Consider the following 14,955-nt stretch of genomic DNA (forward strand, 5'->3'; position numbering starts at 1 on the left):
TAAGATGTTTAAGCATATTTAATTAACCATTAATTATTTTCATAATTAATTATAAACATTCATCTAATGTCCCCTTAAAATTATTTTCAAAGTTGCTATATTCATAAAAGAAGCTTTTTAACCTAACTCAAAGGCCAAACATGAGAGTGTTGGATTTATAAGTATAGTAAATTGAACGTCATAAACTAATAATTTTTTTTACAGGAAAGGGGTGTCCGAAGACATTTTTCTATTCAAAAAAGCTACCCTCAAGGGCACCAAAACTCACACTGACATTCATGTAGCAATAGCTATGGAAATTAAAATTAAAATCAGGCCCAATGGCTGTCGGAGGTCCCCAGGCTGTCTGGAGGGACTAGGCCCCTCAGCAAGGCCTGGGTCTCCGGATGCTCAGCCGCCTCCTACGGACGACGGTCCTCCGGGCCTCAGCCCTGCTGGGCAATGCCCTGTCCAGTCCCGCCCACCAGTGGCAGCCGCAGCGACTCTGGGCCGGGGGCTTTAGGTGACTTATCTCCTCTCATCCTTATGACAAACATGTGAAGAAGGTATTTTCAATCGTCTGCATTTTCAGGTGACAACATGGAAAGGCCAAGACACAGGCAAAGCAGCGCTAGCGTCCAAGCCAGGCGGCCGACTCCTGGGCTCTCCTGGGATCTCCCGGCTGCGCCACGGCCAGCTCCCCCTGAAGACAGCAGCCCCTCCAGTAACTGCCTCGGAAGCACTAGGAGGCTGAGGGTTTTGTGTGCTTGGCGCCCCTGCTGGAAGCTGGGCATATGGCACAGCCGTTCACAGCCTCTCAGAAAGACGCGTGTCTGAGATTTCTACCCACAAGAGGGACAGAAAGATCCCCAAACCCCACGGCTTCTAGAACTCACCCCGGAAAGTCTTTCGCCCTCCAACCTGCCCCCGAGGTCAGCTCCACTGTCCCGCCTAGACGCTCGTCCCTTGCCACTTGGAGCACAGCCTCCCACCTGCTCTCAGGAGTCCCTCCCACCTACCACCACCTGCAGCAGAGAGTTCTACTTTCTATGGCTTCCCACTGCCCAGAGAATCCAGCCAGAATTCTCTCTGGCCTGGCACTAGAGGCCTCCATAGCTCAGCCCCGGACGGTCTTCCTGGCCTTGTCCCCGAAACATCCCCCCATAGTTGACCCAGAGCTTCCACCTACCCCTTTCTTGGCTGTGCCCGGCCTCCTGACAGAAATGCCCCTCCCCAACCTCTGCTTGTCAAACTCCTACCCAACCTTCACAGGTGAGCGCAAAGGCCACCTCTTCCAGGAAGCCTTCCCTTCTTTCCTTAGCTTGAATTAACTTTTCCTTTCTCTGTTGAAGCAGAGGCTGTACATACCAGTCAGACTCCTACCAGCACTTGTATCTCTGCCTGGAGGTTTTCTTTATGAGCAGACAACAGACCAGGAGTGCTGGGAACTACCCCAGCCCCCACCCAGACACAGCCCTCTACCTGTGATTCAGTTGGAGGGTGGAGGATGAACTCCCCAGCTCCCTCACCCCTCGCTGGAATAACTGAGCTGTTTTTCAGTCGCTCAGTCATGTCCGACTCTCTGCGGCCCCGTGGACTGCAGCACGCAGGCCTCCCCGTCCTTCACCACTTCCCACTTTGCTCAAGCTCATGTCCACCCGGTGTACTGCTCCACACGCTACAGCAGCGCGCCAAGGTAGACCAAGGTGTGCTGCCCGCCTCGCCAGCTCCTCAACGCTCATGCACTCATTTCCCATGCTCCTGCTGGGGTTTCCTGGCACTGCCTCTCAGACAACAACTTGTGCTGAGTTCCTGCCACAGGATGTGTTTCCCAGGGACCCCTCGCTAGGTGCTAGGCCGTCTGCGCATCCCCATTCTGGTGCTTAGCTGATGCCTCTGCAGCAGCCCTGCTCAGCAGGGGCCTTGTGTGCCTCCCGTTAAAGCCACAGGCAAGTGACTTCCTTCCCTGGTGGTTAAGACTCCTGCGCTCCCAATGCAGGGGGCCGGGGTCCCATCCCTGGTCAGGGAACTGGATCCCACATGCCAACTAAGTATGACCCAACACAGTGAAGTCAAACAAATAAATATGTTTAAAAAAATTTGTTTTAGTCACAGGCAAGATGAATCCAACACTTTCTGCTTCCTCTTAGCCCTGTCTATGTATCATTTCATTTAAACCTCATGACAACCTGGGAAGCAGCGATCACGGTTATCCCATTTCACAGACGAGAAAAACCAAGACTCAAGTAAAATGGCTTTTCCAAGATCTCGAAACCCAGCAAGTGTCAGAGCTGAGGCTTAAATCCAAGAGGACTGCCTCCAGAGATGGGGCATTTAACCCTCTCATGAGGTGGAGCAGGAATAATTATAGCACCTGGGTCCAGGCAGTTAGAAACGCCTGTTCTCATAAGAGGGTGTGTGTGGATGCACCTTCTCCTGCCCAGCCCAATGCGTGGCACATACTCAGTGACTGTTTATCTCAGTGATTATTTGTTAAGTGCTTGTCAGAGTGAATCAACAACCAAGGCCCACAGGCCCAAGGCATTACGACAAGAAGAGCTGTGGAGAGGGTGAAGCTCAAGGGACCTGCTCGGCTCTCGATAGGCTTGGGCAGGCCCCTGCCGCCCTTCCAGCCTCGCTCCCCCTCCTCCGGGCTCCCGGGCGGCTCAGTGGGTAAAGAACTTGCCGGCAATTCAGGAGACGCAGGCAGATGTGGGCTCCACCCTCAGCTGCCCCTCTGTCCAGGGGGAGGGCCCCCCTCTGAGGATTTGCACCGAATCCCTGAACCCTGGCCCCAACCCCCTGTGGGAGATAGGGTCCCGAAAGCTAGAGAAAGGAGCTGAGTGAGGCTGGGCCGAGGCAGGAGGCATCCTTGCCGGATCAGCTTCTTGCAGGCTAGGTAAGGAAGAAAAAAAAAAACACCTCCCTCCTTCCTGCTTCTAAAGTGGGGATCTGGCGCCACCCTGTGGGCACCACCTCTTCCAACCTCCACCGTTTCTCGTCCGCGTCTTCTTAACATACACTCCACTGATGCCCTCGGGAACTCCAGAGCAATTCCACTCTCCTCACCAAATATGTACCTACTGCGCCCAGGCACCAGGGCTTAACCCAGGAGCGATGATCACAGACAAGGTACCAACAGTTCCTGCCTAACAGTTTAGAAGCGTCTGGACCAGCACTTCCAGTAGAACTATAATGCAACTCACAAGTTCATGCCTCGTGTACTTCTAAATTTTCTAATAGCCACATTTCAAAAGTGATGGGTGACATTAATTTGAATACTATTTTATGTAATCCAATGCACCCAAAATATTATCATTTCAACATGTAGTCAATATGTTTTCAGTTACCTTTTTCCTTACAAACTGTTTGAAATCTGTGCATGTTACGTTCACAGAGCATCTCAGTTTGGACTGGCCGAAGTTCAAGTGCTCCGTGGCCCTGGATGTCAGCAGCCACCTACCACGCTGGACAGCACAGCTCAGACCAGTCAGCCTCCTCTGGCCCTTGGCAGCTCCTCAGAGATTCGACCCATCGCGTCTTCTCCAGGGTCTACATTTGTAGCCTTGCTTCAGAGGCTTGGAAGGGGTAAGAGGCCAGGTTCCTTCTTCCTACTGAGCTGGGTCTGAATCTCAGCGCTTTGGGACAGGACCACGTGCAAGTCATTTCACCCTTTGAAATGTAAAAGGAGGCTGCCTCTGGGGTGGTCGCAAGAAGGCCTGGCCAGAAGAACACGACCCATACCGGCATCAGAGCCTTAGTCACTTTTTGGCATGGTTGCGGGCATGCATGCTAAGTCACTTCAGTCGTGTCCGACTCTTTGCGACCTCAGGGACTGTAGCCCACCAGGCTCCTCTGTCCATGGGATTCTCCAGGCAGGAATCCTGGCATGGGTTGCCCTTTCCTTCTCCAGGGGATCTTCCCGACCCAGGGGTCGAACCCACATCTCTTATGTCTCCTGCACTGGCAGGCGGGTCCTTTACCACTAGTACCACCTGGGAAGCCCTCTGGCATGGTTAATGATGGTTAATGTTACATGTCAGTGTGGCTCGGCTCTGGCTCCTCCGTTGTCTAGTCAGACACAGACGAGGTGTTGCTGTGAAGGTCTTTTTCAGATGTGGTTACGTTTAGGTCCATAGATTCTGTGTAAAGCAGGTTGCCCTCCCCACCACCACCTCATACTGCGGATGCACTCCATCCAACCCGTTGAAGGCCTTATGAGCCAAGACGGAGCTTTCCGGAAGAAGAGGAAACTCTGCCTCCAGAATACATCAGACAGGGGCTTCCCTGGCGGCCCCTGGCTAAGACCCCATGTTCCCAGTGCAGGGGCGCCAGGTACGACCCCTGGCCTGGGAACTAGATCCCACACACGACAGCTGAAGATCCCTCATACTGCAGCTAAGATCCAGTGAAGCCAAAGAAATATCTTTAAAGGGGGATTTCCTGGAGGTTCTGTGATTCAGAGTCCGCCTCCCAGTGCCGGGCACACGGGTGTGAGCCCTGGTAGGGCTCACATGTCACGGGGCTTCTAAGCCCTCACTCCACACTGCTGAGCCCAGGCCACAACTAGAGAGAAGCCTGTGCTCGTGAATGAAAGCACCCACGTGCCACAGCAACTCAGACCCAACGCAGCCAAATTAATTAATTAATTAAAAAAGAAGAATACATCATGGAAACGCTGCCTGAATTTCCAGCCTGCAGGTTTCAGACTCAAGACTTCAGCATCAACTCTCCCCAAACTGCCAGCCAGCCTGCCTACTCGACAAACTTCAGAATGGCCAGCCCAACAATGGCATGAAGCAGTTCCTTAAAATAAATGTCTGTAGGCGACAGTAGCCCCGGAAGGCTTTGAAGGGTCGCGTATAGAGCAGGACGCGTGTCCCTCATTCTGAATACCTGTGGTATTAGTGGCTGAGAACAGCCTTGCTCCAGCCTCTGGCATGGAGTGCAACGCCCAGCCCTGGAACTGGAACTGAGTTAGTTGCTCAGTCCTGTCTGACTCTTTGTGACCCCACGTACGTAGCCCGCCAGGCTCCTCTGCCCGTGGAACTTTCCAGGCAAGAATAGTGGAGGGGGTAGCCATTCCCTTCTCCAGGGGAGCTTTCTAACTCAGGAATCGAGCCTGGATTTCCCGCATTGCGGGCCGATTCTTGACCACCTGATGCACCAGGGAAGCCCCAGCCCTGCTCTCCCCCAGCTGAAAGATCCAGCGAGAGCAAGGGCTGGGGCAGAAGGAGAATGACTCCCCCGTCCCAGAGCCCGCCCTTCACTGGCTGGCCAGGGGCCCCTTCCGAGGGGTGGGATGCGAGGGTGGGCTCGGCTGGGGAAGGGGCTATGAGGGCCCAAAGAGAGACCCGGGATGCGGGGAGCTGCTCTTGAGGGCAGAGGTGAGGGTGGAGGAGGTCCCTGGCCCAGAGAAGCTGCCTCGGGGACAGTGACCCAGGCCCCATCGCCTCACCACCCTGGCCTCTTGTCAGAACTCCTGTTGAGTTCAGCCCTGCGTGGCAGGCACAGTGCTCTTCCTAAAGCAGCCACCACGTCATTGCCATGTTTCTGGGTCCTTCCTCGGCTCTCCTGTGACGGCTCAGGCCCATCACCTCACTGCTCTGGCTGGCCTCCCATCAGAACTTTGGCTCACACGGCAGCCACAGTGATTTTCCTAAATCACTCATCAGGTCATTGCCACGTTTCAAGGTCCTTCCCCAGCTTTCCTGTGACCTTGAGATAAAGTCGAAAGTCCTTTACGTGACATAGGATACGGCCTGGTGTTGCTGGCGACGGAATGAAACGCCAACACTGCAGAGAGGTTCGAGTCTTTTTACTTTAACTCCTCACTTTTTCCAGCTTTTTCCACTTTACTTTATATCTTTCGCACAACAGTCTACAGGGCAAGTTGCCAAACACCGTAATTCAGCGACTATATAGTGTGCAGGTGCAGGGCGAGATAACCTTTACCTTAACTTAGTTACTGCAGCTAAGACTTTGTTTTGGGGAACTTCTTTATCAACTTAGGATCCGTTTTGTCCCTGGGTCTGTTCCTTTTGAGGAATCAGAGAAACATCCTTGTGTGCAAGCAATGTTCTTTTCCCACGGGAACAAACAGAGGATTCTTAGCTGAACATCTCGTTTGCAAGAATGTTCAGCCCTGGTTGAGAGTCTCGTTTGCAAGCACTTCTCAACCTTCCTTATACCTTGTTCCCTACATCTGCCCCTTTCTTTTCTTGCAGGTGCTGAATAAGCGCTTGAATACGCAAAGCTTCTTCTTTCAATTGTTTCCCTTTTCGCCAGCGCGGGAGACTATCAAAGCAATAAAACATAAAGCAACAATTAACAAAGTATTCACAAAGGATGTTGTTAACAATGCAGATACATTCCCTAAAGGACTGAGGTTATCTAATCCTTCTTGAAGACTCTTCAGTATATCAGAACCAAGAATATCAGGCAGCATCTTACTAAAAGTTGACAATATAGTTTGTTCCAGTTCCATGATTTCAGCAGTTAAATTCTGGTGTCCCACTAAAGACCTTTTCACCTTTTCCCAACCCTCACTCATATTAAAGGGAACAGGGGTTACACATAGGTAGATGAGTTCCAATCACATTTTAACACACTCTTTGTAGCTAACACAGTCACTTGATCTGCTAACCAGGAAACAGTGTGTTGTAAATTCAATACATCAGTAGCCAACTGAGAGTCCAAATCATGCTGTTGTTGCCACAATAAATTAGCATCTTTATGCCATTCCCTGACAGAATCAGCAGTCTGTATGCCTTGATGCAAAGCAAGACCTGCTACAGTTGCTGTTACTGAAGCCACGGCGAGAATTGATGCGATGACGATGCCAAGCGTTCTTCGGGATCGATGGAGAAGAGTTTGCACAGCACTCACAAGAGGAGTGGCAGCGAAAGAGTCCGACCAGGGCCGAGTAAGATTAACAGGCAACCAGAGTTCAGTCCGTGCTTTCACAATGACCAAAGAGTAATTACTGGAATGGACCATCTTGTTTTCAACATTTTCCCACCAGGAACGGTTTACACATTGAGTCAAGTTACAATCAGAACATGATATAACTCCCCAAATCTCATTCCAAATCCATTGCCCATACAGTAAAGAATAAGGAAATTTCACAGATGCCACAGCAGAGTAAGATCCATTAATATGCAAATGAACTTGGAATGGCCCCTTAGGATCATTAATATTCAAAGCAAAATTTCCCGTCCATACAGTAAGGTTACCTGACACTGCCCATGACTATACACTGGAATAGTAACAGCAAATTTATTTCTTTTATTTGCAAAGGAATATTTAAAAAAGCAATCTTTCAAATCTAAAACCATCAAAGACCAATTCTGTGGAATCAAGGCAGGAGAAGGGAGACCTAACTGCAAAGCTCCCATAGGTTCTATACATTGGTCAACTTCCCTTAAATCAGTCAACATTCTCCATTTACCAGATTTTTTCTAAATGACAAAAACAGGGGAATTCCAAAGAGGCGTGGAAGGTTCAATATAGCCAGACTGAAGCTCTTTTTCTACCAATTGTTCTAAAGCCTCGAGCTTCACTTTTGGAAGCGGCCACTGCTCAACCCATTTAGGGACATCAGTTAGCCATTTCAATGGGAGAGCTCGAGGAATCTGAGCAGTGGCTACAAGTTTTCTGACGAGATGGTAAGCATTGTTCCTAAAAAAAAATAGAAGATCCCTTCCCCAGATATTAATAGGTATATTAACAATGTAAAAAGAAATATACTTTTTTTCCATTAGACAATTGGCATGACAAAGGTTGAGCGCTTCTCCACACATCTGCTATAGATCCTAAGCCTGTTAAAACAAGAGGACTTTTTTCTTTTTTTTAGTCATTAGGCCACTGCTGGAGAGAAATAACTGAAACATCTGCTCCTGTATCTACTAATCCTTCAAACTGTTTATCTTCAATAATCAGTGACATTAAAGGATGAGAGTCATTAATAAGCATTTCCCAAAATATACTTTGTCCCGTACTTTCAAAACCACTAACTCTCTCTCCCTAACTCAGCCTTGACGGCAGCTACCAGAAATATGGATGCGTAAGGTGGTGCAGAAGGGTTAACAGCCTTGGAAGTTCGTTTTCTATTTAATAAAAGCTTTCAAAAGGCAGCAGTCATTGCCTCTACAGAATCTGAATCTTCCCCAGAACTCACATCTCTATCTGGCTCAGTGGATGAATCTTTACTATCATCTGGGGGTTTGGGCGGAGGCTGAGGTGAAGCCCCCTTCTCACCTTCATCTTCCTTCTCCTCACTCATAGGCACATCCTCATACAGGGGATCTTCCTTCTTAAGAGAACATGAGGCGGCCTCACTGTCAGCAGCCATTAATTTTAAAGCCTGCGTTATATCGCTGCATAGAGTCCACAGCCTTAAAGGAATCACGTTTCCTTTTTGATGCTGCCTTCTTAACTCCTGCACCACTTTCCATTCCTTCAAATTCAGCTGTCCTTCTGTTTGATATTGAAACCAATAGCAATGCTGCTCTATAAGACAGAACAACTCACTCAAGCGGCGAGTAGACGTTTTAATTCCTATAGAATGCAGGAGCCCCTTAACCAGCTCCATATATTGTGACTTTAAAGACGGGGAATTCTCCATGGTTTTTCCTTTTTCTTTTCTCTTTTTTCTGTTCTTTTTCTCGAAAGTCCCCTTTCAGCGTTGCGCCCCGGGGTGCTCACCCTTTCGGTTCTGGCGTGCCCGACGTTGGGCGCCAGATGCTGGCGACGGAATGAAACGCCAACACTGCAGAGAGGTTCGAGTCTTTTTACTTTAACTCCTCGCTTTTTCCGGCTGCTTTACTTTATATCTTTCGCACCACAGTCTACAGGGCAAGTTGCCAAACACCGTAATTCAGCGACTATATGTCGCGCAGGCGCAGGGCGAGATAGCCTTTACCTTAACTTAGTTACTGCAGCTAAGACTTTGTTTGGGGGAACTTCCTTATCAACTTAGAATCCGTTTTGTCCCTGGGTCTGTTCCTTTTGAGGAATCAGAGAAACATCCTTGTGAGCAAGAAATGTTCTTTTCCCACGGGAACAAACGGAGGATTCTTAGCTGAACGTCTCGTCTGCAAGAATGTCCAGCCCTGGCTGAGAGTCTCGTGTGCAAGCAGGTCTCAAGCTTCCTTGTGCCTCGTTCCCTACACGGCGTGACGTGGCCCTGGCAGGCCAGCCTCGCCCCGCCCCAGCCTGGGAGACGGAGCTCCCCGGGCGCTTCCGTGTGTGCCCCTCTGGCACCAACAGCCTTTCCCGCCTTCCCCTCCCCACAGTCAGCCCACCCCTCCGGGGCCGCCAGCTCCACGGGCTTGGTCTGCACGGCAGCCTGCGTCCCCTCCTCGGGGCCCCTGGGGCCCTGCTCCGTGGCCCCTCCAGAGCTTCCATATTTAAGGGTTTTAGACACAGCCACCTGCTTGGGTGGCTTTGGGGGGCCTGAAGATGATCGCAGGGCCCCCCCCCACTCCTGCCCTCCCCTCCCGCGAGGCCACAGCTGTACGGTGGCTGCTGTACCAGCTCTCGGACCAGCTGGTACCCAGGACAGCCTGGCATACAGGGCTTCACTGAATCATGCCCGCTGCTCCCTACCCTGGGCCGCTCCATCTGCAGTGTGGCTGGGACACCCTGCACCCATCCTTATCTTCTCTGAGTCTCCTCAACTTATTAGAACGCTGCTTTGATTTGCAAGCTACGAAGTCCTAGACGATGTGAACGGAGACTGATGCCAAAATCTTGGTTCCCTGTCCACCGATGCCGAAAAGAAATACGGAGACAGATTGGAGGGAAAATAAGAAAGGAAGAGTAGTTTCATTCTTTGCCAGGCAAAGGGGACACCAGCTTGCTGGAGCCTCAAGAAATGCGCCCTCCTCCCTGGGGAATAGGGGAGACTTCATATCCTCATGAAGGTCTTGCCTTTTTTTTTCCTTTTACAGAACTTCAGACCAGCCAGAGCTGGCATCAGGTACCTCGGTTAAATGGGGTTGGTCTGTTCTGAAGCTATCAGCCCATGACCTTCTTTCTGAAATGAAGAACGTTGTGAGGGACTGCAGAGGGGGAAGAAGGCCAGGTGCAGAGTGTAACTCAGGGGAGTCAGAGTCGTTGTCCTGGTGAAGGGCGAGTCCAGCTACTCGTCAGTTGTTGTTGTCGTTGTCTTAGTCGCTGCTGTTGTTATTGTTGCTGTTGTCTAGTCACTGAGTCGTGTCCAGCTCTCTGTGACCCCATGGACTGTAGCCCGCCCGGCTTCTCTGTTCATGAGATTCCCCGGGCAGAAGTACTGGAGTGAGTTACCATTCCCTTCAGGGGATCTTCCCAAGCAGACAGCGAACCTGGGGGCTTCTTTACTGCTGAGCCACCAGAGAAGCCCAAATAACCAAGGTTGCTTACCTCTCCCGGGCCTGTTGCTGTTGTTTGCCTAGCCTGTTCATCATTTCCCTGTTTTCCTTGTTTATTAGAAAAGAAGGGCTTCCCAGGGGGCTCAGTGGTAAGAAATCCACCCGCAATGGAGGGCATGCGGGCTTGATGCAATGCGTTAGATCCCTGGGTCTGGAAAATTCTGCGATGAAGGAAATGGCAACCCACTCCAATATTCTTGCCTGGGAAATCCCATCGACTGGGGGAGCTGGGCAGACTGCAGTCCATGGTGTTGAGAAAGAGTCAGCAACCTAGCGACTAAACAAAGTCAGAAAAGTTTCATTTTTGTTTAAGAAAAGTCACACTTCTCGTTTGCTGCAACAGAATGAGTGCGCGCTGAGACGCGCTGCAGAGGTTTCCAAAGTGTGTAGTCAAGTGGCATGTACAGCTCGAAGCCAGCTTTTATAAAACTTAACTATGCGCAGGCGTAGAAAATAATTGCCATCTACTGAAACTTGAGTCTGTGGTCCTGATGTGCTAAGCATTTTGCTCGGTATCAGCTAGTTATTCCTTACAACCCTGTGGGCTGGGTCCTGTACAGAGGAAGAAACCGAGGCCCAGAGAGGTCCCCCAGCTACTGAGGCGCTGAGCTGGACTTGACCCCAGGTTTGCCAAGTCCAAAAGCCACGCATGCTTTCACCTCCAGGCTGATTGGTGCCTCTGTGCAAATTAGGGATATTATTAGCTCCCAGCTCATAAGGTTGTTGCGAGGATTAAATGAGCTAAGAGGTGTCAAGCCCTTAGAGAAGTTCCTGGCACAGCCTGAGGTCTCAGTAAGGGTGATTGCATACAGCAGCTTCGCACTGCCTCTGTGTGGGCACCTGTGAGATCACCCCCCAAAATGTTCACAGCAGTCATCCCTGTCCTGGGGTCATGGGGGACCTTTTACAAAACTTTTTTCCAAAATGATCAGGTAGGGGAATTCCCTGGCAGTCCAGCGGTTAGAACTGCAAGCTTCCAGGGCAGGGGGCACCAGTTCAATCCCTGGTTGGGAAACTAAGATCCTCAAAGTGGCAAGGCATAGTCAAAAAAATATTTGACTGAGGCATATAATAAGAAATACGTATTACTTATGTGTTTCTTTCTAAATTCTTGCCTGCGTGATGCCCTAAGTGAACTTGAGGACAAGGCAGGCCTGTGAGATATCTGGGTCATCTCCCAGCTCCTCTCAAGGCCTGGCACAGACCGCCCCCGTGTAGGGTCCCAGCAGGGAGCAGCTCAGACAGGCTTCTCCCAGCCCAGCCTCTCCGGCCACTTGCGCGGCAGGAGCCAGAGTGAGTCGGGGGTGTGGGGTGCAGGTCGGAGCCAGAACTGGCCCCAGCTAAGCCTGCCCTTTATTAGCCTTCCCCAAAAGGCACAACGAGGTGCCCCGTGGCTCTTCCTGGCCCCAGGGGAGCAGGGTGATGGGTGAGACCTCCGGCCCTGAATCCACCAACAGCTGTGACCACTTCAGCTATTTTAAACCCTTGGGCACCCGGAGGCTCCTGTTCCACCAACCACGCGCTCTGACCCAGCATCACAGGCCCCCAGCCAGGGATGGGAGCCCTGAACGTGGGTCTGCCAGGCCTGGGTGGGGTTTTTTTTTTTTAAGAGGGAATTTGATTTCTTGAGCACTCGCCTTGTACCAGAGACTGTGCTGATGTTTTCTGTACATTGCCTCATATCAAGTCATCCTTATCTAGGCTGAGAGATCACTTTGTTCACAGATCAGGTAAATGAGGAAAATGATGTCCTAGGTCCCACAGAGGCACGACTGGGATTAGAACTTGGGCTTCCCCACCCCCAGGCAGCGGACAGCATCCCTCCCTGCTCTCACCCCCCTTGCCCCGACCCCCACCTCACCCCCACACACCCGCACAAGCTCCTCTCCTGTGCTCTTAGCCGCTATGAGACCGACCAAGGGCAAACACTTGGCCGTTTCTGTGGCTCGGTTTCTCCATCTGTAAAGGGCGGGGTGATTGGGAGGGTATAATGATCTCATCCTAACACATGAAAAGTGCCGCCGGAGCAGCGCCCAGCACGCAGGAGCACGCTCAGGGCCCGCTGTCCCCCGTCTCCTGGCAGCCGCCCCCTTTGCCTGGTTTTCTCTCTCCCCTGCACCTGTGATGACCCATCCAGCTTCGGTGGGGGTGCGGTACTTCCCCCTGATTCTGGGCCCCAGCGGGTGACGTGAGGGTGCTGGATTCCATGATCCCCAGGAAGGTGGGTCCCCTGGCATATGCCCCGTATCTGCCACATAGTAGGGGGTCGAAACTAATTTTGGTAAAGGAATGCCCAGACAAGAGTCCCCTCTGGGGGCCTCGGGGTTAGTTCTGAGCTGCACGAATACTCCACCATTTTGGCAGGAGGCCACCCTGCCTTCTGACTGGAGGGTGCACTCAGCAACTGCGGGAGCCTATCAGAAGTTACCAGGTCTTCCTAGGTGTGTGCACCTTGGGGGCAGAGGCACCCCCCACCCAGCCCGACTCAGGCCTTCCCCCTTCCCCAGCTGCGTGCCTCCTCCATCTCAGCTACCCAGGAGCAGCTGGGCTCTTGGCCGTCTCCTAATGTGGGCTCCCTCAAGGAGGCCGCTGGGGTCAGGCATCTGGGTGTGTCTCCGCTCTGAGCAGTTGTGAGCCTGAACCCTCTTAGTCAGACTCACCCTGTCCCACGGCTCCCATCCCCCAGCAGACTTATCCGCTTCCCATGTAAGCATCCCCTCCAGCCTGCAACCTCTGCCCTCTCAGAAACGCCTCACTTCTGGCCCCTTCTACCAAGGGCCAATCAGCCCTTTGTGAATTATCTGGCTTGGCTTCAGAGCTGGAAGGGTCTGGGATGGGGATCCCACCCAATGCCGTCCTGCACCTCCAACGGGCCCACAAGTCACAGGCTGAGCTCTGCAGGGGCACCCTCTTTTGCCCAGGGCCCCAGTGATCCCTCACTGTCCTTTGCATGGGAACATCAATATTTCAGTCCACAAACACTGGTCAGATAATCCCCTTCTCTTCAGAGCTCTCAGCAGCCCAGTGGGGGTCTTCATCGACCCTGCCCAAGACACCTCCTGGCATCCATCCAGGACAGCCAGAAGGGCTTCCTTCAATTCCGCCCCCAGCCACTCTTCACTCCACCCGTGCCAGGGCTCATTGCCCACCCATCAGTCAACACCTTGGCTTGACATTCCAGCCCCACTGCCACCCCCCTCCCCACTTACCCTGTGTAATATTGACCTGATTGTTGAGGGCTTTAGGGGGGCAGTTAGGCTGTATCTGGCTTCCCCATTTGGCCAGGAAGCTCCCTCTCTGCCCTTCCCCTCAGTCTGCAAACCCCTCTTTTTTTAAAATTTATTTTAATTGGAGGATAATCACTTTAAATACTGTGATGGATTTTGCCATACATGAGTATGAATCGGCCATAGGTGCGCGTGTGTCCCCTCCACCCTGAGCCCCCCTCCCGCGTCCCTCCCCACCCTGCTCCTCCAGGTCATCACGGAGCACGGGCTTTGATGCCCTGCTCCGCACAGCAAACTTGCCCTGGTTCGGGCAGAAGACCTGAACAGACGTTTCTCCAAAGAAGACACCCAGATGGCTAAGAAACAAGAACAGATGCTCAACGTCGCTCGTTATTCGAGAAATGCAAACCCCTCCTTTAAGAAGGCTCACCCCCCAGCCCGGACTGGGTCAGCGCATCCACTCGCTCTGTCCCCGCCCCTGTGGTTTGCATTATCTGCCCGCGGGGCTAGGGGCGCCCAGAGGGGCGGCTGCCCCTGCGTCCTGGCGCCGGGCAGCTGGGGGCGGGCGGAAAGTCTGTTGAATGAAAGAATGACCAACTCAACTGCTGACGTCACCCAGACCAAGCGGGGGGCGTGGCCACGCTTGACGGGCGGGCCCGCGGCCCACTGCGCGAGGAGGCCGCGGGCTGCCCCGCCCACCGGCGGCCCGATAAAGGCGGGGCGCGGGCCGCGGGCGGACAGCTGCGAGGGGCTCACCTGCGGCAGGTGCTACGCGGAGCGGCCGGGCGAGGACGTGCACGGGGCAGGGCGCTGCGCGAGGATGCTGCGCGAGCGGACGGTGCGGCTGCAGTACGGCAGCCGCGTCGAGGCGGTGTACGTGCTGGGCACGCACCTCTGGACCGACGTCTACAGGTGAGCCGGGCCGCCGTTCCCCTCCGCCTGCGGGCTGGGCCCGAAATCTGGGCCCAGAAAACCCGAGATCCTCGCCGGACTCGGGGAAACGAATAGGCTGCCTCCAGCCCGAGTCGCCCCTTGTCCGAGGCCCCCGCCCCCAGAAATCCTGAGAACCAGCACCCAAACCTTGTGTCAGACTCCCCCACATCTAGAGACCCCCCAGATATGCAGACACAGCATGGGCACCCCCACTACCCCTTACCAAGAACCCCCGCCGCTTCTCCCCAGCCTTCCCGCCCCCGACCCTCTCCAGCACCTCCCCCGGGAAGACCCGGGCACCCCTCTCCAGCACCTCCCCCGGGAAGACCCGGGCACCCCTCTCCAGCACCTCCCCCGGGAAGACCCGGGCACCCCTCTCCAGCACCTCCCCCGGGAAGACCTGG

The 14,955-nt window shown here is 53.0% G+C and overlaps 1 protein-coding gene across 2 annotated transcripts in view; it reads left to right on the top strand.

The window, feature by feature from the left end:
• Positions 1–14,321: 14,321 nt before the first annotated feature.
• Positions 14,322–14,955, top strand: part of PADI2 (peptidyl arginine deiminase 2) — a 54,955-nt gene continuing 54,321 nt past the window's right edge. Inside the window, exon 1 of one of the 2 annotated variants that reach the window (XR_011254148.1) lies at positions 14,322–14,530. Coding sequence is in view for 1 of the 2 variants with exons in the window: in XM_069575164.1 (XP_069431265.1) it covers positions 14,439–14,530 (92 nt within the window). In the remaining variant the exon portion in view is untranslated. The remainder of the gene's footprint in view (positions 14,531–14,955) is intronic. The other variant, XM_069575164.1, reaches the window with a different exon arrangement.

The sequence above is a fragment of the Ovis canadensis genome, chromosome 2 (assembly GCF_042477335.2).
Source record: "Ovis canadensis isolate MfBH-ARS-UI-01 breed Bighorn chromosome 2, ARS-UI_OviCan_v2, whole genome shotgun sequence".
NCBI lineage: Eukaryota > Metazoa > Chordata > Mammalia > Artiodactyla > Bovidae > Ovis > Ovis canadensis.